Consider the following 27,081-nt stretch of genomic DNA (forward strand, 5'->3'; position numbering starts at 1 on the left):
GTTCAGCTACTTGGAAATATAACAAATCCTATAAAGCAAGGTGTATTGTATGATATATTGCTATATCGTAAATACAAGGAAGTATTTTCAAAAATGTGCAAAGTTAGAAGAACATTATGATTTGAATACAGGATCAAGGTGTTTCTCATTACAAATTAAAAAGAGAGGATTTTAATCAGTTAAAAGTAAGATGAACAGACATCAGTTACTAGAAACTGCTGTGATTTCCAGTCAGACTGGTGGAGTAGTAGGAGACTGCTATTAAAAAAAAGTTACTACAACTAAAACACTTGAAGAGATGATGGTACCTAATGACTTTCAAACTCCATTCTCCACTGACAGATTTCCCTAATGGAAATTTCTTTTCTCTTCTCATAATACTTGTCTTTATAAATTAACTGACTTTGACATAGAAAGTTTGCTATACAAGGCTGATTTTGAATCTATTAAGCACTTCAAACTGCAGATATATGAGATATACAATCATTGAGTCCATGGGAAAATTGGCAGAAGTAATGCAAGCTCACTGGAGCATTAGAAGACTATGAAACCATATATAAAAAATAAGCAAATCTGTGTCTTTTGCATCAAACAATAAACATACTTCCCCCTCCTCCCCCCCTCTCTGTAGTGGAAAATTTAAAAAACAAGCATTCTGAGTAGATCCAGCTTCAGTTTGGATAAAATTACACAATATTTTCCACTCCTTTTGAAGACAGAAAATATTGTGATTTGTACTTGGTTTCAAAATCTGGGCAACAAAAAAAGTATATATATATATGTATATAAATAATATATATGCATTCATTCCATGGTTCATCATATAAAGCAAACTGTTCTCAAGCAGTTATTTCAAGACTGAATAAATTTAACAGAATAAAAGTCCAAAATACGTATGTTATAGTTCAAAGAATAGAATGATCAGTATATGACTTTTCCATGGTTACTAAGTACACAAAAGAAAATACGTGAAACAAAGTGCATTAAGTGGGCATTGTTCAGGATATAATCCATGTATATTAAAAATAGCTAAGTATATTCACAGAAATGCATCTAATTTCAGTGACCTTGAGTTCATGAGCTGAAGTCAAGCATCTCAAATGTCTTTCTTAAAAATAAACAGGAATAGAGAGGATACCATGCTTATTGATGGCTGATTTTGTACCTTGATAGACACGTATTTCTGATGGACAACCAATTTCTGACCTTTATAATCAGCTTCAGTGAAAAAGTCAAAGTTTTCCCAGTTTACAGCTGTCTTCTAAGGGCTTTCATCACAGCACATTAATAAGAAATTTTGGGGGGCATCTTTTTGTTCTGAGTCTGCATCTTGCTCAGCACAAAGTCTGTATCTTGGCCAGCTATAGCAAGGGCTCTTCAGTATTATTGCACTGTGATGTAATCTCTTACCTGCACTGAACACTTGGTAAAGCTGTATGTTTTCAACTAGAGATTGAAACTTCTGCTGAAAATAGCCTTGATACCACCTATAAAATAACATTCAGAATTAATTCATTAGATCTTTTTGTAATAAATCAGAATACATTTGTGGCCTCTTTGAAACAACTTGGGAATATTGGGGGTAACCTGACTGCTGGGATATTTATTGCATGAATATGTGGAGTTAACAGGTAGATGTAAGACAAGCAAATAATCAGAAAAGACAAGAGGTAAGTTTCTCCAAAGTAAATAGGTGAAGATTAGCAATGAACATTCTATAAACAGGGGATGGTGTGATTATTAATAAAATGGATAGGCAGACTTTCTTTAAATATTTTGGGTTTATGGTTATTCTAGACAAGGCTCTGGTTTAATAAGAGTATATGACTTCTGTATTAGTCATGTTTAAGAACCTCAACAGGAATAAAGTTCACAAGACTAAACAGAACAGCCAAATCAGTAAGGCCAAACCACATTAAATTGTAACCCAAAGCTTCAACTACGTAAGAGGATGCACTGTGAAGCTTCAACATAGAGGGGGAAAAGCAATAATAGGAAGAGAAAAGTGATAATGTGAGATGCTTAACGTCACCTTCAGCTGTGACAACAACATCCTTAACTCTGTAATTGAAGACAAATGGATGTTGCTGCTACCATAGCAGAGGCAGGGAGTGGGGGGTAAGGCTGCTCTCCTGGGGTGTGTGGGTGGTGTGAAGGCATTTACTTCTGCAGAGAAAGAGAGGCACTGGAAAGATTAGGCAGCTGTTGTCTTAGAGAAGGCATGATTATTTTTACATGGCATATCCAAAGTCAGAAAGAGTACATACAAGGCTACAGAAAACACAGGTTTGGTCTGTCTTGAGACACAAGATTAAATAAGGGATTAACACTTGCTGTTCGTCAAAGCAGTGAGACTCTCATGATTTCCTCAGAAAACCTCTCTATCTCTTCCTTATATATCCATTAAAGGATAGTGTTCTGGGACTGCAGTGGGTTCCTGTCCAACCCCAAATGATTTATAATTCTGTTGTTTTGGTACTTGTTATCCAAAAGTAATTATTTTATCTTATGTGTAAACCAGACCATTACCTCCACTAATCACAGTTTTCTAAAGAAAAATACTGTCACACAGTGGAACAGTTTAACCAATTTGTTATCTAAAGAAGCAGGAAAATAACGGCAAGCATCTCACAACTCACTCACTACTGCCAAAACCAAATTCTTGGACAGGAAGATACTATAAGGCCACATCACATTATAGATACGTGTTTCTGTGCTAATGTGACAGACTAGAAAGATTACTGGCTCAAAACCTTCCATGTATGTGCATAAGAGACAGGTCAGGCCTTTCCCTGGTGAGGTGGTGCCCTACCCCATACAACCCCCCAGGCCTGTATCCCTGCTCCGAAGTGACCAATCCCTGACACACCTGAGGCAATGCCCTACACCCACCCCAGGAGCTCCCAACCCAGCTCCTGAGTGGCCAAATAACCAGAAGTCCCACCTGGGGGAAGGGCCCAGGAAGACCAAGGGGTATTTAAGGCCAAACAGGAGCCATACATGCCTTGATCTACCTCCTCTTGGAATTTCTCTTAGTTGGACACTGTTGGAACCCAGGAGTTGGTAGCTATATTTGTTCTTTTTGGTATCTTTATTTTCTTTCTTCTTCTGATTCCCTCTTGTTAGAATTTTGAGTAACTTAAAATTGAATGGGCTTTGAGCTTGCTAAGTTAATACTTTGAGAAGTGGCTTATGTTGAGTGAATGCTGTTCTAAACCTTTTGCCAAAGTTCTTTGATTTTCTAAAGTTGTCAGTAAAGTCTTTTTTTGTTGATCTCTTGAGAATATCTTGTCAGTATTTCTCCTATGCATCTAACTCAAAGTACATGAACAACTGTAAGCCCTGTTAAGTCTCATCAAGCAAGTTGTTTGGGGCCTTACAACTGGTTTTGCCTGGGGTAGAATTAATTTTTCTTCACACCAACTGGTATGGGGCTGTGTTTTGGTTTTAGCTGAACACAGTGATGATAATAGGGATACTTCTCTTATTGCTAAGCAGGGCTTGCAACAGCCAAGGCCTTTTCTGCTTTCATACTGCCACACTGGCAAGAAAATTGGAGGGGCATGGGAGGAGATACAGCTAGGACAAGTGACCCAAACTGACCAAAGGGATGTTCCAAACCATGTGACACCATGTTCAGTATTTCAAGTGAGGAGGAGAAGGAGGAAGGGGGGGCACATTTGGAGTGATGGATTTCATCTTCCCAAGTCACCATTACCTGTGATGGGGCCCTGCTCTCCTGGAGATGGCTGAACACCTGCCTGCCCATGGGAAGAAGTAAATCAATTCCTTATTTTGCTTTGCTTCTGTGTGTGGCTTGTGCTTTCTCTATTGAACTGTCTTTATCTTAACCCATAAGCTTTCCAGCTTTTGCCCTTCCAATTCTGTCCCCAATCCTGCCAGTGGGGCAGTGAGTGAGCAGCTGGTTGGGGCTTGGCTGCTGACTGGGGTTAAAGCAAGACAGTTACTCAGAGAACAAGCGATTTAATCAAAGGCATACACTAACTTCTCTGCATATTACAAGTAATCTGTGGCATTTGCCTCATCTGACTTCCAGTTTGAAGATGCATCCCACTAGAGTTGCAGGAAGGTAACATTGAGTCAAATGGGAAGCAAATAATTTATGACAGTAAATCTGTAATCAGTGTTGGGTTTGGAATAAAATCCTTGAATACAAAAGTGTTCTTTTAAAAATGGAGAGAGATGTGTTACTAATATAAATCTTTATTAAATCTTGAAAGTGCTGGGGGGTGAGGGGGTTGAAATACCTCAAAGTTAATGGAGTTATTTACAATGTGAATAATCTATATTGCTGTCATGTTCCCCATCAATACATTAAGAAGCAGTCACAACAGCAAAGTAAGCTTGAATGTGACATGTTGTAAGAAGGATGCCAAACCTCACTCTTAGCCAGGCTTAATAAAAGTTGCCAGTTAAAGGAAAATTGCTTAATGGGGCACTTATTTGCATGGAAGTCTAACACTTCACAGAAAATGCAAATCCTGAGGAATTTACAAGAAGAGTGTACAATGTCTTCTGACCAATTGGAGTTTGACATTCTCTTCAAAGACTGTCACAGCAAACACTCTACATTAGAAAAGAAAAAAGATGTATTAAAACTGAGTGTTCTAACATTTAAATAATCTAGGCTTCCCCCAGAAGTCCTCTCTACCTAAGAAAAATGAAAGAAATGAGGCTGTGCATGGATTACTGAAAGCTCAAAAAACTCCAAGTGCATGGTGCATAACCTCTACAGCAGATTACCTACAGCAAATATTTTACTTGATTTTTTTGAGGTGGTGAAGCTACTGCTTCATATTCTGGGTTTGCCTATGAAATAAGGACAGATGAAGCAAAACCATGGAGGAAATAAAAGGTAACAATTCTTCACTCTCTTTTGTAACTAAATCATTATGGGCCATCAGATGAAACTAGCAAATGGCAAAGTCAATCCAAACAAATAGAGGCCTTTATCCAAGGACTACAGTGTTATACCACAGACTGTCATGACACTACACAGCTGCTCCTGGCCAGCACTGGAGACAGCAATGCTGAGCTAGAGATACCCTAGTTCACATCCTGTATCTAAATAAATCAGTATGGGATTAAAAATTTAAGAAAAACAGTTATGAAATCATAGAATTGCTTCAATACCAGTTACCTGTTAGCTCTAGTCACAAGTCATACAATTTACAGTGCCAGTGTCAATTATGCAGGTGAAGTTAAAAATCCTCATCTTTTGGATGTATTGAAAATTTGTAATCTGCTATTATAGCTTTTGCTACTTGATTTTTCACAATAGTATTTTATATCTAGGCCATGTTCACGGAAACCTATTTATCCACTGGTTCTCTAACACATTTTAATTTATTTTTATTCCTTAAAACTAAGCATAATCCTTCAAACCTTTCATCAAAACATTTTCCTGGTCCTTTTAAAGCTGTTTTTAGTTGTAATGCTGCTTATATTAAATTATATTGTATTCTATTATAAAAATATAATAATACTCTATGTTGAGAGGTGCCTTCCAGCCACCTGATATAGTAGTTGAAACTATTGGGAGTTTTCCTACTTTTTCTGAGGAGCTCCAAGTCCTTTTCAAACTCCAGGAGATATACCAACTGAGTTTGAAACATCATATTCTATTAATTTATCCATTTGCTTCCAGATTTTCTCTTCTTCCACTTCAATTCATGGAGACATCTTATCTTTATAAATTTAAAAGAGTAGGTTCAAAATCAATAATCATACAACTTTTCTCCAGATAAAGGAAAAGGAACCTCTGTAATACTGTTCACTTCATTAAATCTCTTTTTGCTCTGTGGTAATTTAACAGATGCAGTATCTTTAAATATATCATTAGAAGAAAAGTTATGGAAATGAATTTATTATTTTTTAGTAACAGTTTTCAAAAATTCCTTTCCCCTTCATTTTATGTGGCACTTCTTTTTACTTATCTCTTTTTCTGCAGGCTCTCTTTAAGAACTACAATGCAGAACTTTAAGGTCTGCCATTTAAACACTTTTTTTCTCATGTTTATGCTTCCTTCTCTGGAGCAGGAAAGCAGAACCATAACTTCTGCAACTATCAGAATGTATTCACAATCTTCATGATGAGTTAAAAGTTTTAATTTCATCATCACTAGCTTTCAGATCACCTTGATTAACTTCTCCTTTCTAAAGTCCCCTTCTCCAAAATTTTCAAAATAGTGAGAATTTACATGCAGGTCTTGAAAAGGACTGGAAGTTTACTCAGTCAGTATTACTGAGGTTTAACGACAACATTATGTATAACACTCCTGTGTTCCCTCCAACAAATATGAAAAAAAATTCAAACTATTGTGAGTGAGGATTACGATTCAAAAGTCAATTCTTTTTATTAAACAGAAATTCCATTTCTGCCTAGCTTAAGCAGCTTTACCAGTTCAAAAAGTAAAATAACCCCCTATTTCTGTTTTAATGGCTAGTGCGTTCTCTCCCCTCTAGACAGCATTCACTCATTTTCCTTTTCCTCATCAGAAACTGAGAAACCTGACAATTTTTTTTCTCTTCTATAACCATGTAGACTTTTAGCAATTAAACTTTGTAAAGTGCTGCCTGTAATAATAGTAGCTGCAACTGTACAGAGACTGAAGAAAAAGATAACAAATGACTTTTCAGTGAAGAAAGTAATACTAACTGAAACAGGACCCTAGAAACAGTAACAAATGCACTCTTTCAAGAAATGATCCACTTCCTGACAGACTTGTACCACTTCCGTTATGAGAATTACTAGACTTGGATGCTTAGCATAACTTTTCCTTTCATGGTAAAACATTAAGTGGTTTTAGAGAGATAAAACTGTTGCCCAGAGCAGTTTCATAAAAAATACTTTAAACAGCAAATATACCTACCCAGTCTATTTATCTGACAGTTATCAAGCACAGAATGTTCAATTAAAGATTCAGATTAAACCAAAGATAAAAATCAGAGAATATATGCAAACTAAAAACTAGAACTAATACTGTACTAAAATCTCACACAAAAGCTCTTTCATGTCGTGTTTGTCTTTCACAGTGAGTACTTCCCTAAATTAATTTTGTGGTTTCCAAAATTTGATCCTTTTTTCCCCCTGCTGTGCAAATGCTCTCCATGGAGTGATTAAGGGGAACATTTTGTATCATCTGGCTTTCCAAAATTTGTCCTTTTAACACCTATTTCTGTAACAATTCAACGACCATAAGAAAGCACCAGATACCTTCAACTTTCACCTCATAGAAACTACAATTTCCATAAGCAGCTCCCCTTCAGAAAGAAAGTAAACCAAATACCTCAAAACTGTGAGGCCCTGGCACCCTGGAAGTATGCAGCTATAGCACTCACGTTCTTCTTTTTCTCTCTCATTTCCTTTCAGAAGTCTGTACACTGAGCATTTCAATTTCACCTCAGGCCTCAAACCAGCTTGGCACACCACCTCTTTTAGAACCAAACCAAAAATGCTGTGACATTTGTTCTTTAATGAAGTTCAATAATATCTTTCTATGTGGGAATTTTCCACAGCAATTTTTTCCTCTGTCTTTTCACAATTAGGAATGGCAAGTAAATACACATATTTTTGAACAGTTGTGTTGCGGGGTAGAGAAGGGACATCTATCTTTAGAATGGTGTTACTCCATAGTCCCAAACTTGCAACACATACTCAGCCCAAACACTGACCTGGTGGCTGACTGACCCGTTGGGTTGCTCTTATCATGCAGATGAATATGAAAATGCTACTATAAAAAAAAACCCCAAAAATGATGCATTTACACTATGGAGCAAGAGCGGCTCTGCACTGCCCTGTAGCTTTTAATCATTGAAACATCAAATATTTTTCTTTTTAATGCCAGAGAGGTAACTTATTGAATACATATTATACAAATAGTAGGTTTTTTCAGTGTTGCAGCACACACGCACAAATGTATTTAAATGCAAGTAACACTTTCGGTCAGTTAAATTGCACTTCTAAAAGCACAGTTTACATACCAAGGGTGGTTTTACTTCTTCAAACTATAAAGAAATCGCTTGCAGATCAGTCTGTACTCCCTCTGGGTCTACAGCCTATCACTGTTCCTGTACTTTCTCATGCTGCTTTAGCTGCAGCGAGCCACATTTCCTCCCTCATCTGACTCTGTGACTGTCTGTGTTAGTGATTTAAATGGGACAAAGGCACAATCTGAGTGCTGGTACATGACTATAGGTACTTCTGACTGCCGGCATGCAGGAGTTGGGTCCCTGACTAGTATTCTTCCAAGCAATGTCTTTGTACAAGTTGGAGGCTAGCATAGCTCAGTAATGGTAGGCAGTCCCTACAAATCCAGGAGGCAATTCAAGAAAAGCCACTGTTTTGAAGGGGAAAGAATTTAGCTGCACCATGCTATGTCATGCCACTTCCTGGACACCTACAAAATGAATCCTAATCAGTTTTATTTTCTGGTACAGATCTAGCCTGTATATTTCCACCTATCTGTAATTCCTATCTACCATTTAGGTTGACAGAACTCTGGCCTTTTACAGTCACCCACAAAGCCATGTGATACTGCTTCTGAGACAAGTGTGATGGAGGCAATGTAACCAGCCCACTACACCTGGACCATTCCACTGAAAGTAGATCTACTCTTATGTCAAGAACACGACCAAGTCTAGCCCTCCACTGCTCCCAAAAGTTTAGCTGAAAGGAAAACTTGAGCATACTCTTGTATTCATGGACTACTGACAGAAGATTTAGGATTTCACTGGAAATATAGCTCTTTTCTCTGTCAAAAGGTGGGATTCTTTTCAAGCATTCAGTAAGGCTGTTTCTGGATTTGACACAAGAATCCCACTGCAAAAACATTTTAATACCAGAGAAAGTGTTATGCAAAAAATCTTAACTTTTTTTAATGGAAAAACCATGTTGCAAGTACATCAGGGCATCCCTCAATGACAATAAAGAACTTTCAGTTCATGTAGTAGTACTTTGCAAGCCCAATCACATCTTAAACTGAAGTATACACAGTAATCACTGTATCTTGTTATATGCATAGTCAGCATGAATCAGTATTCTTGGTTTGGTATTTTAGGGTTACTGCCTCATTTTTCAAAGCTGTTTTAGCTGAAATTTGGAAGGAGAAATTTTCAGCCTGAGGCAAATAAGCAGATACAGTCTGTCAAGCTATGAACATCTGAAACCAAGACTATTAACAACTACTGGATTCAATGCCAATACCCCTCACACTGAGTGCTAGTAAATGGAGTCAGATTTCAGCTTCTCTTTTCTGAGGCTGCCAGGGACAGTTAGTCCAACTGTAGGCTAGTAGAACCATTGGATGAAATATAGTACTAGTCCCTTTAAAATCTAGTATCTGGGACATGGAATAATCAGAAGTAGCTGTTACGCCTTGTAATGATGAAGTAAATCTCACAGTCCCCACTAACTGTACAGGGGAGCCATTAGTTACAAAGATGCAAAAACTTAATTAATTAGTGTAATATTCCCATTTTCCCTTTTGTAGTTTAATATTATACTGATATAATATTTACTTTCTCTGCAATAGTGAAGCTTCTAGAACCAAGTGACAAAAGGGAATCAATCATTTTCCAGTTTGAAAACATCTCCCGTGATCAGACTTTCTATATTTATAGTCTTGATATAATACTGTTGGAAAGGCAGTAACTGTATGGACATTTTAGGTGGAGTTATGTGTGTACCATATGCTACAGGGAGATACCTCCACAGAACAGCTGCAGTGCTTGCTGGGGAACACCTTCAAAAGTTTTACCAAAAATACTATGAAACCTTTAGGTAGTATTTTTAATTTCTGGGATGACAACCAATTGCAAAGGCACCCTAAACCTGATGTTTGGTACATAAACAATTATGAAGTAGAAAGCTCTCACCAACTTTAAATAGTCCAACTCAATCTCTCCACAAGAAACTGTAGAAATATATACATGTACATGCATTTTTAACATATATGTATACAAACACACTTAATATTTAATACTGGAATGTGAATAAAGGATTAACTTAAGACATTTTATTTCATTGATCTTTGATGTAACTGAATTAAGACTGTGTGAACACTGCTGCTGAGACACGGCATTGTGAATTAGCTTGTGTGTAAGGATAGAAGCGGTGGCATTCAAGAGCAACAAGTCAGAAATTACTGTAAATAAGAAACGGAGAGAAAAGTCATTTGCTTTATCTGTCTCAAGGAAATGAGGGCAGCTTTAGAAGCACCAGATTGCCTCCAAAACATAACAGACTGAGAGGCTTAACTGACGTGAACAGATACGACGTGTTTTGAACCTTATCTCCCTCAACAATGCAGTCAAAGCCCGCTGTGAGGACGGTGTCTCCCTCGCAGCTGAAGGGACCAGATGAACGCGCCCCAGGCAGGGCAAGGTGAACCGGTGGGATGTACCCACCCAGCAACTTCGCCCACTCCCACCTTACGACAAGCAAGCCCCTGTCAGGCACCTCCTGAGCTGCCATAACCCACCAGGCCGTGCGCTTTTCTACCGATCACCAAGGTTGGTTGAACTTCTAGTACATGCGGTCTCTTCGACCTCCCAAGAGGCGGCTCCGCTCGCCGCCTGCACCCCAGCCCAAGCCACGGCCCCGGCCAAGGGCGAAGGCGGGATCAGGCGTGACCCGGGCCCCTGCGCGCACCGGGGGCCCGGCCACCCGCGCCCCCCGTGTTGTGGTGCCCCAGAGCTCGGTGCCCCGAGCGCGAGGCGCACGGCCGCGGGCTGCAGGCGGACATACCGATGTGCCGCAAGCTCTCCAGCCCGGCCGCGCCGCCGCTGCGAGTCCGCACGCGCCGCCCGCGCGGGGAGGCGGGGGCTCAGCGGGCGGGCGGCCGGGGCCTTGCAGGAATCCCTCCCACCCTCGGCTGCGCCTCGCTGCTCCCTGCCCCGCCGCATCCCCCCGCGGGGATATCCCGCTTCCCATCCCGCTGCCGCATCCCCCTCGCCACGCTGTAGCCCAGCTTCCCCCTCCCCCCCCCGCCGCCACTGCGAGTGGGTCAGCCCACGGCGGCTCCCCCTTCGGGGACGGTGGAACCAGCCCGTAACGCGAGGAAGGGCGCCATGGCCGCTCCCTCACGTGATTGCCAGCTCCAGTGGTCAATCAGCGCCTTCCCTTCCCTCTCGGCAGCCCAGCGCCCGCCCTCCCGCGGGGTCGGGGGGCAGCGGGAGAGGCGGGCGGGAATGTTTACAAACAACACCAAGGAGTAGAGGGGCCGGGGGAAGACGGGGGGCGGAGCTGGCGGTTGGCGCAGCCGCCGAGCCAATGGGGGCACGCGGCGCTCGGCGGAAGGGCGGGGGCGGCGCGCGGGGAACGTTCTCTGCCCGACGGCCGCCGGGGTTCGCGGGCGCGCGCGGCCAATGAGCGCCCGGCCCGGGGAGGGAGGGGGCGCGAGCGCCTGAGTAGGAGCCGCTCCCCGCGGCGTCCCCACCTCCGCCCCCCGTGTCGTTCAGCCTATCCCGGCCGAGCTCGGCTCCCCTCGGGTCCACTCGGCTCCCCTCGGGTCCACTCGGCTCGGCGGGGCTCGGCTGCGCTCCCCGCTGTCGGGCGGGGAGGGCGGCCGGAGCCCGGGGGAGGGGAGCCGCAAGGACATGGGCTGGCTCTGAGCGCCGGGGGAGGGAAGCCGTCGTGCTTGTGCCTCCCTAGATTTTAATAACTGTTTGTTGTTGGGTGGTGTAGGTTTGGTGTTTTTTTCGCCCCCGTTTTCCCCAAGGCGGAGGGGAGAGCGGCAGCCCCCAGCGCGCCTGCATGGCTCCTCTTCCCCGGAGCGCCCCTGGGAAATAGAACCCGTCTCGGGCCAGGTGACATCTTCCCGCCGCCGCGCTCACACTCACGGGGAGCGGCAGGGGCGGGAGAGCCGCCCGTGAGGACATGGAGGGACCCTCGGGGGAAGCGGAGCTGCCGCTCCTCACGGTGAAGCACGAGCTGAGGAACGGTGAGCGGGCGGGCCCGGGGGTCGTGCGGGGGCGGAGGGGCCCGGTGGGGCCGGGCTGGGGAAAACACTGCTGAGCAGGGAGCTCCGAGAGAGTTGGTTGGGAGCAGTAGGGAAATCTCAGTGTGGGGAAAAAAGAGGATGAGCTGGAAGGTAAGGGCAGGAGCGTGTACGATGGGGGCGGGGAGGGGGCCTTCTCTTATTTCTGAAAAAAGTATTTCACTTCGAGTTCTGCTCTATGCCTGACTCCCCTGTCCCACTTCCCGGTGGTATTTGACGCTTTTGAAGAAGATAAAGGGTAGCCAGGCTCTCTTTTAAACATTTTTTTTTTTTTAAATTGTGTGTTTGACTGACTTCTGTGGCTATGTTGGGGGTGGGGGGGCGGTTTGTTCCAATCCTCAATGAAGTCGTTTTATATGACAGCTTTTCTCTGACCTTGGTGAAATGCCGGAATTGTAGGGAGGGGAATGTGCCAACACGTAACCGCAGAGTTATCTGGCTTTTCAGTCTGTGAATCTTTTTGTAGCTCGGTAGTTACTTGACGACCCTCTGGAGAAGTAGTTCAACATGTGAAATATATATGACCTTTAAAGATGTAGCAGAAATGCTCTGTTGTAGGTTGTTGTGTTGGGGAAGAGCTTTATTTCTTTTTAAAAGGGATTCTCTGCTTCTCAGAAGTTTCTAGGCAACTTGAACACTGCAATAAATCTAAATTTTAATCTTAATTTAGAAGTGCGTGTAAAACATAATCAGAATGTATATTCTCTGTATTGATTAACAATGAAGGTGCTGTTAACCCATGTGCTTCATTCCTTTTCTGTCATCATCTTTTTCTCCATGATGAAGTAAGAGTAAGCATATGATGCTGTTCACTGCAAAAGTTTGAGAGAGCTGCCCGCCGGGTTAATGTAGTTGACATTCTCGAATGGGCCGATGTGAAAAGCGGGTGGTGGTGCTGGATCTCCTCGGTCTCGTTCTGCCTCCTGCCCCACTGTCCCTCGGTCTTGGGGTCGGGGGAGTAGCCCCAGAGGAATACAGCTATCACTGCTCCTTGGCGGGGGGGGGGGGGGGGGGGGGGGATGGGAGGAGGAGGGGAGGAGGAGAGAAGGAAAAGAAAAAAAAAAAAAAAAAGGCGGTCTCTTGATAGCTACAGAAACCGAAGGGACTGTAGTTTCCTTCTTTCAAGAAGAAGTAAAAGAGCTGCTGGAAAACATAGTTGTCTCGCTAGGTGTTGCTACATTTAAGTGTGGAAGAGGAAAAGGTAAGGGGAAAGGAAGTGGAACATTTATTCAATATATTTACATAGCTATGTCTAGATTTCTTTTGTAAAGGTTGAGAACATGTATGCCTGAGGGATCGTTATTTAAAGGTAGTTTGAGGAATAAACACATTTGTATAAACTAGACAAAGAACTGTCTAATGTAGTGTAATAAGCAACTTTGATTTTAATCCTGATCATAAAGCTTTATGAAGTACCAATTCTCACTTTTATTTTAAAAAGTCTCAACCCCGTTTGTCTTTTTAAGCTTCTGAAATTCAGTTTAGTAGGAATAAGTTGCTTCTCCCCTCCTTGTTCTGTTCTCTGTATTCAGTGTTTAGAAAACTCTGCTTTCTGAAAAATGCTTTCTAACAATGACTTGTCTATTTCTGGAGCACTAGGGTGGAGGAGGGAGCTGTTCTGTCATGTACTCCTGGGAGACTCCTACTCCTGAAGGTGTCAATAGTGTCATCACTATGCAAGACGTATGGAAATACTGTTTCAGAACTTGTCTCTATACAATCCACAGAGATACAATAATTTGAGGAGAAAAGTTTCAGTCAGCTTCTGTTGATACAGAAATGTATAAATCTATAGGATACTTGGCAAGTTTAAAGGTGTTTTCTGTGCTGGGTCTGGTATGTGGATGCTTAGCTGCTGGCTAGGGTTAACTCACCACAGCTTTAAAGCATGCAGAATGATTATTTAATTTTGCTTCATTTTAGGGAAGAGGGTGAGAGGGCATGCAAGAACTAGAATTTGGAGCCAGCAGATCTTTGTCATTCCTAAATATGTTCTATATAATGAATATCCTTTAATGTGCAATTTGTTTAGATTCTGGTGTTCCCCTCATCTGTGTTTTTTCTTTGATGGTGCTAGCTCTGTGACTAATTGAATCGTTTAGAGTTACATAGAGAAAGTAGCTGTCAGTTGACAGATGAGAAAGAGGTTGGTCTCCCCAGTGCTTTGAAAGAATTTACTATTGTCATAGAAATAGAGAGTTCTTTGAGAAGGGTATATCTTATTTTCATGTTGTGGAAGCTGCTACTTGAACCGATTGTAAAAAACTCACTAGTTCAAATCAACTGAATGCAGGTAAACAGTTTGCATTTGGAATTACTTGGTCTTGGGATTGCTCTAAAAGTATTAAATGAGTTAAGGACAGGCATTGATTATGGTCAAGTGAGTAAGTGAACATACTTTAGAATTTGAATTTAAGATTAAATGAATATCTTAAAGAATGAAACAGATGATTGTTGTTACCTCCAAGCAAGTATGGAGGCATATGAAAATGTGTTAAGTTTGAGCATATGCAGTGCTGTTTCTACATAGACCAGCTGATAGTTAACCCTATCATACCATGGTTTGACTTCTTTTAAACCTTGACTTTGAAATTACAGTGCTGGCTTTGGTACGTAGGGTCAGGTTTAATTTTAGCTTTATATCTCATAGTGTTAGAGGCCTGAAATTCCTCTGTTGCATGACCAAAAAGTAATTGCTGGAAAAACATCACTTGATAGGCATGTAGATTGGGTCTGTGATAGGGAAGTAACACTTGAGTGCCTCTGTGTGATACCATGTGATATGCTGTGTTACAAATAATGGGCACTGCTCTGTCTGTATGTGTTGTGTGTGTATGTGTGTGTGTATATATATGTGATGTTTTGCAGATTAGACAGAGCAGTGACTTTTAGGACACATTTCATTTAATAATGATATTCTCCCAATATATTTACCAAGTTTTTTTTCTTTTCCTAACACCAAACCATTTTTGTTCTTGATAGAAGCCTCACAGTTTAGCCACTTCAGAATAGTTACTGTCTTTCTTGTCTCACTTTGGGAAGGAAAATGAGGTTTTGGGGAAAGTGGAATCTCTTTTCAGGAAGTAAAAGCAAAAATGTACCAAAGTTGAAATAGTAGGAAGTGGTGACTGTCTCTGATTCTCACTGAAGCTGTCCAGTGAAAATAATAAGAAAACAAAATTTTATTTAGCATCTGTTTTTGGAATCTTGTAAGGGGAAAGGTTTTATTTTTTGAAGGGTAACTTTCAGAGTTAATGCAACTTCTAATCTTTTTGCAGACCTTAGGAATTACATATTATTTACACTGAAAAAAGAACATTGTTGCATCTTAACATTTCTGTTGCTTGGTAATGCTGCAGAACTGAACAATGGCAAACGGAAAGCCTATCAGAGGAAACGTTTTACATGATAGAGAAGGGTATGGAAAGAGAAGAAAAGTCTTGTGATGTCAGAAGATAAGAAGGAGACAGAACAGTTAAGAGTGAGATTTCCTCCCCATCTCCTCTTGGCTTTTGTCATAACTCTTGTTTTTAGAAAAAAGGATCCAAGGATCCTATACCTTAAGTGGGTATGAGTGATTTTGTAGGAGGTTGCCCATCTTGTGGCATGCATGTGCACTCCCTGCTTTGCCCAGGGAGAGGCAGAGATTGCCAAAACCAGGATCTTGAAGGGAACTTGTGAGGCATTCCATGAATATATGGGCAATGGGCTCTATATACATTGTTTGCTTTGCTTTACAGTGTTGTTCTTTTCCTTTTAGCAAGTCTGTTTTGAAGAGGATACTGGATTTGTTTTAATGTTTTCACAAGCTTTGGGCTAAAGAATTTGTGTTAGTTTGCAGCTTGCCTGACTGTTAAGTGCATGGGAAAAGACATGTATAGCCCAGAAGGTAGTGTAGCAACGGGCTGCAGAAGAATTTGGAACTTCCCCTTGAGTCAAACTTATAATTCAGTATGAAACTATAAAAGGCTTCAGAAAATAAATACACGGATTATCTAAAGGGTTTCATAATGCAAATTCTTAGTTACACCTTCTTGAATGGGAACTTAAATTAGAATGGATTTATTTGTAAACTGGAAGGTTCATGTTACGTTCTAGGGAATTGTGAAAATTCCTGTGACTAAAAAACATGATGAATCATGCACTGAATAGCGAGTTCAGCCTTCACTATGGAGGTACATCTGGCACCTATATTTTATTTTTTCTATTTTTAAAAGGAAACTTTATGAAACTTTAAAGATACTTTTAAAGTTACTTTTTCTGTAAGGCAGGTTTTTAAAAACTTATTTACTAATTTTGTGTATTGTTTAAGGATCAGGAGGTACTAATAGACTATTTCAAAGCTTGGATTGCTTTTGCTTCTACTTTTCTCTTTTGAGCACTAAAAAATACATATTCTTGGATTGTGGGAACTATAAAGAGTATTTTAAGTTTATTAATCATTTTAAATACCGCTTAAATCTGTGGATTTTACTCCTTACGCAATCAATATTTTCTAAAAGTACTTTGTCGTCTAGGAATTTATTGTTATTTATTTTCTTGTAGCTTTGATTATGAAGAGGGATGGCTATTGATCTTTCCTGAGTTGTGTTTGTGGCTTTTTGTTTGTTTTTGTTGGGTGGGATTTTTGTTTGTTTGTTTTCCTTCCTCCAGGCTTTGGAATCTAACAAACCTGGCTAAAATTATCTATAAAAGGGTCTGGTACAACTGATCATTTTGCTGTCATTGTTTCAGTGATGTTCTATAAAATGTCTAATACAAATGAGGACTAGAAGTTGCAGTCTTCATTGTCAGCCTGTTTATTAGCTTTGATCCAATGTCTAATAAATGTGATGGTTTAAAATCTCAGGCTTGATTCCACAAAGGAATTAGGAGTCTTACATGCTGTGTTAATACATTTTAGGATTTTATTCAGAAGGCAGTTCAAAGAGCACTTGCCAGAATTCCTTAATCATATGACAAAGCCTGGGTATCTGAGGATGTGTTTTCCCAATATATTTTCCACATAAATATTTCTGTTATATCCCCATCATTGTATAATTTGGTATCTTATGGTAAACATGCTCTCTGTCTCCTCCCCCCATAGAATTCCAATGATGAGGTGCAAGTTCTACTAAGATTTCTTTGCTTCTGACTCAGTCCATAGATAGGCAGATGACCTGGTTTGTGAAAGACTCACGTTACATGCAGTCAGTTTATTTGGGTTTGTGTTTTGTTTTGGGATCTATTGTGACTGTTTCCTCTTCTCATTTTTCTTGACATCTGTAAATATTTTATGCTGGCTTGGACAGATGCTTATAAAAGCTTTACTTGGGAGAGGATAATTCTTAAGTTTTCTGATTAATGTCTGCATAAACAAATATGTAAATACCTTCCATCACCATGTAAGTTGTCAGTTGCTCTTTTTTGTTGATAAATTAATCTGTATTCTGTTACTCTTGATGCTGTGTCCGAGGTGCCTATGACTCATTTTTTATAAGGTGTTTTCATTCCTTACTAATGATAGAGAAAACCGAAGTTGATTCATATCTTATAGTTAGATAAAATTTTTTGTTTGAAAAGATATGCACAATCCTTAGATATCTGATTGTTTCAACTCGGTTCTGCATTAGATTATGGCAATTTTTTTCATTAGAATCTTGTCTAATTACATTTTGTTAGGGGTTTTTTTTTTGTGGGTTTGGTGGTTTTTTTTTTTTTGGGTTTTTTTGGGTTTTTTTTTTTTTTTTTTTTTTTTTTTTTTTTTTTTTGTTTTTTTGCAATTGTATGATGTGTAGTGTTGCTACACATTAAGTTTGTAGCTGACCATGGAGGTGCCTCTGGACCTAATAGTGATTCAGCTTGCAGTAATGATAAACCTCATGGCAAAGTCACCTCTGTAAGAGGAAAAGATGCTGCTGCATGCAAATGGATCTTAACATGGAGCATTTTCCAGTTCAGACTACTGTGAGTCTGCATCATTAATCTCAGATGCCTGGACTTTTATATTTATTTCAGCTTCCTGTATGCAAATGATAACTTTGGTGGGATAATCTTCTATCTTCTATTTTCATAATGGTAATGACAGTTTCTTATCATGTTTTCCACAGCATTTTATGCTTCTGAATTTCCACATACTGTATTCCATACAATATATGTGTATGCTGTATACATACATGTATACATGTATGTATACATACTGTATTAGCTAGTACTTTAGAGGTCTTTGTCATCTTTGCCTCTGTGAAGTTTGGTTTCCAAGCCTTCTAGAATGGAATCAGCAGCTTTGTGAGAGCTTGAATTTTTTCCACGTTTTTTTTCAAATTTTACGATTTTTTCTCAGTTCGAGTGATCTTACCCTTAAGCATCTAATATTCTACAGAATCAGCAGTTACCAGCCCAGTTACCTTAACTGATACCCTAGAGTTCAGAGCAGTGTGAACTGCATTTTCTTTTCTTTCACATGAGTTCAGAACTGTGTGTTTTATTTTTGCTCTACATTCTTTCTTTTGCCTAAGAAAAGTATTCTTGGGATGTTATGATTTTTAAATTCCATTTTAAGCTTGTAAGGTAGTACCCTGACCTGATTAAATGTTGCTCTTGTTCAGTGACCTGACACTTACTAGGTGGTGATGGTCTCTCAGATTTCAAGGACTTTAGAATATTTCCCTTCACAAATAGTTCTAAGTCGTTGTAACCAGTAACAAAGTATAACTCTATATAGCAGATAAACAGTATAACATATGCATTTTCTTCAGTGTCTAGCAAATAGTTGTGTAGTTTCTATTGCATGGTGTCATTTTTTTTTCCTAGAAAGGAATGTGCTAGTTTTGCTTAATTTTGAGGAAAACCACCCACTCTCCACTCTGAATAAAGCATAAACATATAGGTTTTAAAACAACATCTGTTCTTTGATGCTGTGGCTTAAGTAGATCTGTTAGGTGAGTGGGGATGGGCCATTCTCTGAACTAACAGGTTAAGATCAAGTTAATACTGGTATTAGACATTGCAACCTAATATTTGGAATAATGCAGAATATGTTCTGTCTCATTTTCCTTCTCTGTTCTTCTTATAATTGCCTGAGGTTCATTGTTCTGCTGAATAAAACAGCAGAATTGGTCTAGTGTTGCAGAGAATAGCAGAGACAAGTTTTGGCTTTCAGGCAGAGCTTGTTTTAGAAGATTGCTTGATCAAGTTTGGTAGAGGAAGCTCTAGCTTTGTTTGTCTGCTTCAAGACCTGTATGCAGTGGAGTCCAGAAACAGAGGACAGAGCACATTTTAACTTGAAAACAAACCCTGTTGAAATATTATTTCTCAAGATCAAAGAAGTGCAATTAAAAGCTTATAGACTCATTGCACAGTACCCACTTGGACAGTTCTTAGTTCAGTCTTGGCCATCTCAAAGTTCATGTAGTGAAGATGACAGTCATGTCTCTTATGTCATCTGGAGATCCTCCATCAAACAGAAATGTTATTCTGGATAAACAGGCTGCCCTACTTCCAGGGGACTGAGAATGACAGCTCTGGTCTCCATGCACTGGTGTCCCTGCTTGTCTTTGCAGTGGTAGTATTTCTGGATATTTCCTTTCCTTCTGCTGTCAGAGGTGATGATTGCAACTAGTACCTCTGTTTCCTCTTCGTTTTTATGAATTCTGTGATGTCTTGGCCTTTCCCTTCACTATTTGTTTCTGAGTTGGTGTGTTCTCTCTTGCTGTTGCCCTCAGCTGCACGCTCTACCTAACCATATTGGTGCAATGCTGCTTAGTGTGGACTACAGTAGAACATTAGTAAACGCAAGATTTTTCTAATTGTGTACCCATGCAGTGAGGTTATCTCTAAGGGGATTTGTTAGCTTTCTTTTTTTCCATTATGTACAACCATCCCTTTGTAGTGCTGTGTCATGTGTAGCTTCATATTATTTGTAGAGAAACTCTCATCCTGTTGACTTGGGCAGTACTTTTCTTCCTGTCCAAACTTTATTCCATTCTGTGCTGCACTTCAGCTGATGTGTCAAGACACTTGAAGAAAAAAGTGCATGGAAAAGTAAATTTTCTGTTTCCAAAACTGCTTTCTGTGCACCAATGTACATCCCAATGCTGTCTTGACAGATAGGCTGTGCAGTGTGAACAGACAGTTGTTGGGTCAGGTGCTGACACCATTTCCAGCACGGTGATGTCTGTGGGGTGTGAGAAACTTTTCCCTTTTCTGTTAGTCGTTGTAGTAGTAGTGGTCTCATTGCAATCCTTTAAAACGTCTGTCTCGGGGTTTTTTTTGCACTTCCTCCGGCTGCATGTTGGGCGCCAAATTTATATTTGTCTTGGTTTGAGACTGTCTCGGTTTTTGAGACAAAACTTCAGGAGGAAACACTCTGGAATGAGTGTTCTTCCCCTTTTCCTCCATCAATGAGACAAATGGGTCAGAAGGAGTGAAAGTGGGAAAAAGAAACCAAACTGTTTATTAATACACGAACAAAACAGGGTAGATAGAAAAAACCCCTCAAAATACAACAGATTCCCAGAGAGGGAACAGACACGCGGGCTCAGACCAGCCGGGGCTGCCCCCGCAGGCTCCCTGGACCAGCGAGGAGGTAAGGGAGGCAGTGAGGCAAGGGGAAGGGAAGGGGAAAAAAGAACAAGGAAAAAACCCAACAGAACCTTTTCCCAGCTAGCTGGAACACAAAGGAGACCAAAAAGCAGCACCGTGCTCCCGGCGCTCTCCCTCCTGAGCCCTGCCGAGACCCCTGAGCCCTGAACTGTTGGGCCCAGCTGTTAAACTGCCCCGCACTCGTCCTGTGGCCCCGCCCCCCAGGTCCATCTTAAAGAAACAGCATCCTTGGGCTTTAAGCCCCCACAGGTTTGGAAAGAGATGTCTTGGAGGAAAGTGAAAAAACCTGTTTATTTAACAAGCAGAGTGCATGCAGTCACAAAAAGAATAATGTTAGATAATAAACCTTCTTGTTGTGGAGAAAATCTGAGTCCTTTCTGTAGGTGTGGTTCTGCTCTCTGGAGCTGGGGTGCAGTGTGGGCCCCTCCGGGCCATGGTGTGGGGCCTCCCAGTGATGGTGTTCTGGACTAGAGCTGAACAGTTCCAGGAGAAAAAAAAAGAAGAAGCCACAGTCCCAGGAAAACTCCTTGCTTCAGCTAACGAACAAGAAGCTAGCTAAGAAAAGAATGCACCTCTCTGCCCTGCTGTAGAGCTGAGAGCTGGGGAGGGAGTGAGTGAGTTATCTGTGCTTTTGAACACAGGTTGCCAAAAGAATTCCACTGGCTTCCCCCCACACCCTGTCTTGGACCTAGCTTTAAAGGCACAGAACTCATGTCTGGCATAGGGCAGACGACAGGGGATACAGCATCATAAAATCATCCCAAGACAACATCTCAGTCTTGGAACAGTTTTGTAACTGCAGAGAGCATCCCTGGTGAAAGGTCTTCCAAAAATGGTCATTCAGGTTCCTGGGAGTGAGTGGTGAATAGAATAACTGATACTTTGAGATTTATGCTTCTGAAAGCAAGTTGAAGAAAATGTTGGAATGACAACTTGCATCATGGAGAAACTGCATTTCATCTCTGCTAATGTGTCAAAGTGCTGCACCTGGTTTCAGCAGATGAAGACAAAGGACTGCTCTAGGGGTGTCATTAGAAAATGGCACAAACAAGCTCTTCAGCTTGCTTTTCTTGCACTGTGACTTCAGAGAAGGACAGAGCACTGCAACTGAGGCTGTTGGAGCAAGCCATTGCCATGTGGCAACATTGGGAGGAGCACTTTCTGGGAATTGTTGTTAATCTTTTCTTATAGCTTTGAAAATTTGTTATTCTTATTTTTTAATTAAGGATAATTTTACTTCTTGCTTTATAGGGAGTATTTGTGAGAGAGTTTGTCTCAAGTGTCCTATCACACTTGTGTGTTACGCAGCACCATTTAGCTATTGTGGGATGGCTTTTTTCCTCAGTATGATGTAAAAAGAATGAGGTGGGTCTTACGTTGGAGTTATCACATGCTTATTTGTGACGAAATTTTCTTCTTTTACTATGAAAATAATATTACAGTAACCTTCAGGATATTAAATTTTAATTTTTTTTAGGATAAGGCCATTAAGCATCCTGAATGGAAGTAAAAATGGAATTAAGAGGAGAGTGCAAAATTACAGCTCACATTGAAACAAGTACATAATAATTCAAACTAGCTGTCACTTAGCTTTTTATTGTGTAGCCTCATGAAAGTGGAAAAGGTTTTACTAATATTATTGAATGTGAGTTTATCGTACAGTTTAGATTAATGGATTGAGTTTCAAGACTTGATCTCTTTTTAGGATCACAGCCAGCACTGCAAATTTCAGCATGTTACTGGAGATGCAGTATTTCTCTGGATTCCACTCTGTCTTCTTATTCAGTTCCAAGAATATGGCAGGATTAAGTGACTGTTTTGCTTTCTAGAAGGGTATTTAATTGAAAAACCTTCTGCTGACACTCTTAAAGGATGTAAGATAGCAAAACCTTTCTGGAGTAATTCATTGCAGAAGATCCAAGTTGGTGGATCTTGAAGTGAAAACTTTCTTCCCACCCTGAGTTCAGCACTTACTTCGCTAGTGTCCAGAGAAGGTCTGTGTCCTGAATCTCTTCAGTGTTGTCCACTCCTTCATTAAAAAGTGGATACTCTAGCCCTGGTCTCTTTAGAATAGTCTGCGACTTCTGATGTCCTTGGCAGGAAAGACAATGTTTTGAAACTGTATATTGAGTACCATTTTCAGTACTAGCTAAGAAGAATAATATGAAATATTAAATTGCCTGAAAACAGTTTGCTTTCTGTGACACAACATACCCTAATTGTATAGACACTAACTCAGTCTAGGTTTGCCTAACCTGCTATAGCTCCTTCATTGGCACAGGAGTGTGGCTTCCTTACTGCTGTCTTAAGCAGTGACTGTGATGTAGCTCTAGCAGAAGTATTTGTTCTATTTGCAGTCAAAAGTAGTACAGCAAACTTCAATTCAGCTCCTGTGGTGCATATTGACTCACTGTTTTGTTAAGGATTCTGGTACAGTCTTGCCTAGTACATGTTACTAAAATGGAACTGATCACAAAACTAATCTTTCTCTAATAATAATAACTTGATTATGTTGTGTTTTTTAATGTGTTAGAGTAGCTTGTAGATTCCCTCAGATTTGCAAAAATTCTTGTGTGTACTTCTGGTCATACAAGAAAAAAAACCTGAAAGCTCTTTTAGACTTTATAATCTCACAGTGATTTCAAGTGGTGTCTCTGCACTTACACCGTTTGATTAATCCTTCAAAAAGATGAATTATATAGATTGAAAATAATCTCTTTTTAGGTGAGATTTCACCACTGTTTCGCATTGAGAGCACTAATGTTGCCCTGACCCAACTAAGTACATTTTGTATGTGTGTGCAGACTCCTAGGATTGGTGCAATAAGTCATGAATTTGCTTTTTGATTTATTTAGTGTTTGGATTTTTTTTACACTGGCTCATCTTTGCAGAGAGGTCTTTCCAAAGCTTTGTGTTTTGAGTTGTTGAGTTACTGCAGTTCTGTGAGTGGACATTAATTACACATTTGGACACTAATTTAGGAAGCATGTCTTTATAAAAGTTTCTTCAAAATGTCAAACCGAATGAGAATTTCTGTGAAATTAGTAAGTTAATGTCAGCATCTCCTATCCTAACTGAAGACTTTTTCTCTTTACTAGCCTTTAGACATACAGTTTGTGTAGAAGTTTCTATTTGAGGCATTCTTTTAGTAGCCAGCTTATGCAACTTCTGCTGTTAGATGCTGCATCCTTAATTGTGCTTATGAAGCTGCTTGGTAAAGTGGATCAGGGAACTGAACTTGGATGTGAATAATCAAACTTAGTTAACTTTTTGTCTTGCCAGACTTAGTTAACTTTTTGTCTTGCTGCTTTTCAGCCTAGATCATTTCAGTGAGGGGTTTTGCTGAATGGTCTACAGTGATATAGATGCAAATGGGTGCATAATATTATGATCGTAATGAAAGATGGAAAAAATGGCAACTGCTTAAGGCTTTCTTATAGGAGTTTAGAAGAGAAAAAAAGGCGATAAACAACAAAGCAACCCTGTGCAACTCCTTGTTTTTAAACAGAGGTCTTTATATCCCTTCTTAGAAAAATGTATGTTAGACAAAATAAGTACTCAAAGTTGTATAGATTTGTATAAACATAGTGCAAACTGTGCAACAAATGACAACTTTGTAGCAGCTTTGACCTTCCATACTTGTGAGTTATGTAGACTTAAGGTCATTTCTACTTGCTACTAGTAGAGTCTTTAATAATCCTGAGATAAATGCATGAGCAGTTGTTGGAGCTGTGTTTATGTCATCCCAAACACCATATAATCCAAAAAACTGAGTATTCAGGGTGCTAGGGCTAAGGAATGGCCTGATTGCTGTCTGTAACTATGTGACTGGAGATTACAGACAAGGTAGAACTGGACTCATTTTACAGGTGCCCAGTCATACAATGAAAGATGGTGTATACAAACTAGATAGGCTTCAATTTTTCTGTGATTTTCTACCTCTGGGTACATTGATGGCAGGAAGAAAATTGCTTTCCCTTGCTTTTCCAGTTAAATACAGTATGGAATTGGTTGTCTTCTTAGCGCTGCTTATTTAATTCATCTGCTAACTTGGTTTTATTGTAGTAAGATGTCAGAATGGTGTTTTGGTGTGCTACGTATCTGATGTGATTTTTTTTTTCTTCCTTTCAGCAAATTTGACAGGCCATGCAGAGAAAGTTGGCATTGAAAACTTTGAGCTCCTGAAAGTTCTTGGAACAGGGGGTAAGATGCACTGTTTTAAAGTTAAATGTTGGAAACATTACTCATATGTATGATTTAGTTTTCTAGCTGAGGTTTTGGTAATTGGAACATTCTTTAGGAAGGTAGCACTTTTGTATTGCATAGTGTATTTTTTTCAATTTTTTTTTCACAAATATCATGCAAAATTGGAGGTCACATGTTTTAGCACAGCACGTTTTAAGGTGCACATTTTAAAAAATAAAGGAAAACATCTGGTCAAAAGTTTGTGAGAATTTAATATAGCTTGTGGAAAACCTAATCTAAATTAAGGCATGATCTTGGTAATTTTGTTAAGTTTTGGGAAAAAACCAGTAATTTTAATATATTATTAGATAAGATGCCCCATTTTTTGACTAATCTGTTTTAGGGTCACTGCTGGCTCCATAACTTTCTGTCCTAGTCAGATCCTAGTATTTTATAAGATGGATAAAGTTCATTATTGTATTGTGGGTTTCAGCAAAATGTTGGAGATATCTAGAATGTTGTAGGATTACTGGTGGTAATGAAAAAAACCCTTTGTTTCCCCTTTGCTAAAGGGACACACAGACAGGGCCATATACAGACCAAAAGTAATGACACTTATTCTTTTTAGGGTGTTTACGCTTTTTTGGTCAGTATTAAATCAGATGCATTGTTGAGTAGATTGGGATAATCATGAAGGTGGACTATCATCAGGGTCTGCAGAAGTTTTAGGCTAGTTAAATGATGCCAAATTTTTGGGTGTTATCAGCCATGAATGGCTGGCAGTGAGGCTGTAATTCCCCAAAACATCACTGAAAAGAGCAAAGGATTTTGATTTTCACTTTTAGCTGTCATATTGATTCTTTCATAAATTAGTTAAGCTCTTAAATCACCTGAGAGGATACTTTCCTGTTTCTGCAGTAAATTTTTAAAAGTTTAAATTTAAACATGCTAAAAAATTGAACCCTTGCTGTTAAATTTCAGTAGTTAGGGGCAGACACAAGGAAGCTTTAATATTCATAGATAAATGTTGCATATTCCTAGGTAGAAGCAATCATGACTTTCTGAAATGGTCAGTGTGGATCTGAGTGCGGTTGACAAAAATGAAATTATAAATAATTATGCATTTATGTGAGGATGTCTTTCTTTCCTGCTGATGGAAACATTGGCTGGATTTGTAAATATGTGTGTATATGAAAACCCGTCCCATACTGGAATTTTGTCTGTTTGTTACCTTTGCCATTGGTCTGAGATCACGCTAATATTACACCTATTGCATCTGGGTTACAAAGTAAGTTGGTGGTTTCATAAGGGCCAGTCTTCAAGTTCAGACTAGTAGTAGCCTCACCTTCTCCTGTCTTTAGGCAGTACCTCTGAAATAGCCCATTTTGCTGCTGTTAAACTGTTGTCAGTCATTCATTGCTACCTCCCGTGCCTTCTTTCCTTCATGAACAGGTTGGCCAAATTTTTCTTGGCCTGGAATACTCTTAACCATAGCAGGTAATCCTTAGGCTCACAGTGCAAAGCTATCCTATTCACTCAGGTTAACAGGGTAATTATTGAGGGACCCCTTTCAGAAAAGGCTCCTTCATCGGATGACAGTGGGATTGACTTTGTGTGTGTGTGTGAAGTAAAAAAATAAAGTGGAATAAGCATGCCTGTCTGACTTCATCGTGGTCTAGTAGTCTTCTTGCTCCAGAAATGTCTTCTGTCTAAGTAGATCTTAAACTATTTTAAGAACTGACTAAACGATTCTTGCAAACTTTAGGAATCCAAGGACTCCTTGGATTTCCTGGAACAGCATTTGTAGGAGGAGTAGTTGGCATTTGTTGTGGTGTTTGTTTTTTGGTTTTTTTTCCACTTTTTTGATACGCAGTTTTAATCATAGCCTGAGGTTTTTGCTTCAGAAATCTAGACTGTCCGGGCAGTCAAGAAGCTTTGTTCAGTCTCAAGCCTATGACAGCTGAGACTCATGCACTAGATGTGTCAGAGGTTGCTGCTTTCTAATTACTGGGTGGCATTAAATGCCAATGACCTGATCAGAATGGAGCTAGTTCTCTTTGCTTTTGGGTAAGTGACCATCTGTCAGTTGGCAATGTTTGCTGTAACATGGAATTGCTGGAAACAGGATTCCAAAGAGGTCAGACCTTGAAGAGGTCCCTTAATTGTTTGGCCCAAGACACAGTCCGTTATACCTGTATCACCCCTTGTGCTGATTCATTCTTAAAACCCTTCCAGTACTAGAGATTCTGGAACCTTACTAAGATGTTCTTGCTGATGAAGTTTAATTTCCTAAC

The 27,081-nt window shown here is 40.0% G+C and overlaps 2 protein-coding genes across 17 annotated transcripts in view; one reads left to right on the top strand and one right to left on the bottom strand.

Annotated features, from left to right (window-relative positions):
- Positions 1-11,202, bottom strand: part of DGLUCY (D-glutamate cyclase) — a 48,957-nt gene extending 37,755 nt beyond the window's left edge. For 13 of the 15 annotated variants that reach the window (XR_005601961.1, XM_039552299.1, XM_039552303.1 and 10 more), the window contains exons 1-2: positions 10,768-10,842; positions 1,411-1,487 (exon numbers count right to left, since the gene is read on the bottom strand). The gene's annotated coding sequence lies outside the window, so the exon portion shown is untranslated. Of the gene's footprint in view, positions 1-1,410; positions 1,488-10,767; positions 10,843-11,106 lie in introns of those variants that run through there. The other 2 variants (XM_039552294.1, XM_039552298.1) reach the window with 2 other exon arrangements.
- A 168-nt stretch (positions 11,203-11,370) lies between these two features.
- Positions 11,371-27,081, top strand: part of RPS6KA5 (ribosomal protein S6 kinase A5) — a 72,613-nt gene continuing 56,902 nt past the window's right edge. Inside the window, exons 1-2 of one of the 2 annotated variants that reach the window (XM_039552234.1) lie at positions 11,371-11,962; positions 24,734-24,805. In XM_039552234.1, coding sequence (XP_039408168.1) covers positions 11,899-11,962; positions 24,734-24,805 — 136 coding nt within the window. In that variant the 5' untranslated portion in view covers positions 11,371-11,898. Of the gene's footprint in view, positions 11,963-13,142; positions 13,221-24,733; positions 24,806-27,081 lie in introns of those variants that run through there. The other variant, XM_019280535.2, reaches the window with a different exon arrangement.

The sequence above is a fragment of the Corvus cornix genome, chromosome 5 (assembly GCF_000738735.6).
Source record: "Corvus cornix cornix isolate S_Up_H32 chromosome 5, ASM73873v5, whole genome shotgun sequence".
NCBI classification, from domain to species: domain Eukaryota; kingdom Metazoa; phylum Chordata; class Aves; order Passeriformes; family Corvidae; genus Corvus; species Corvus cornix.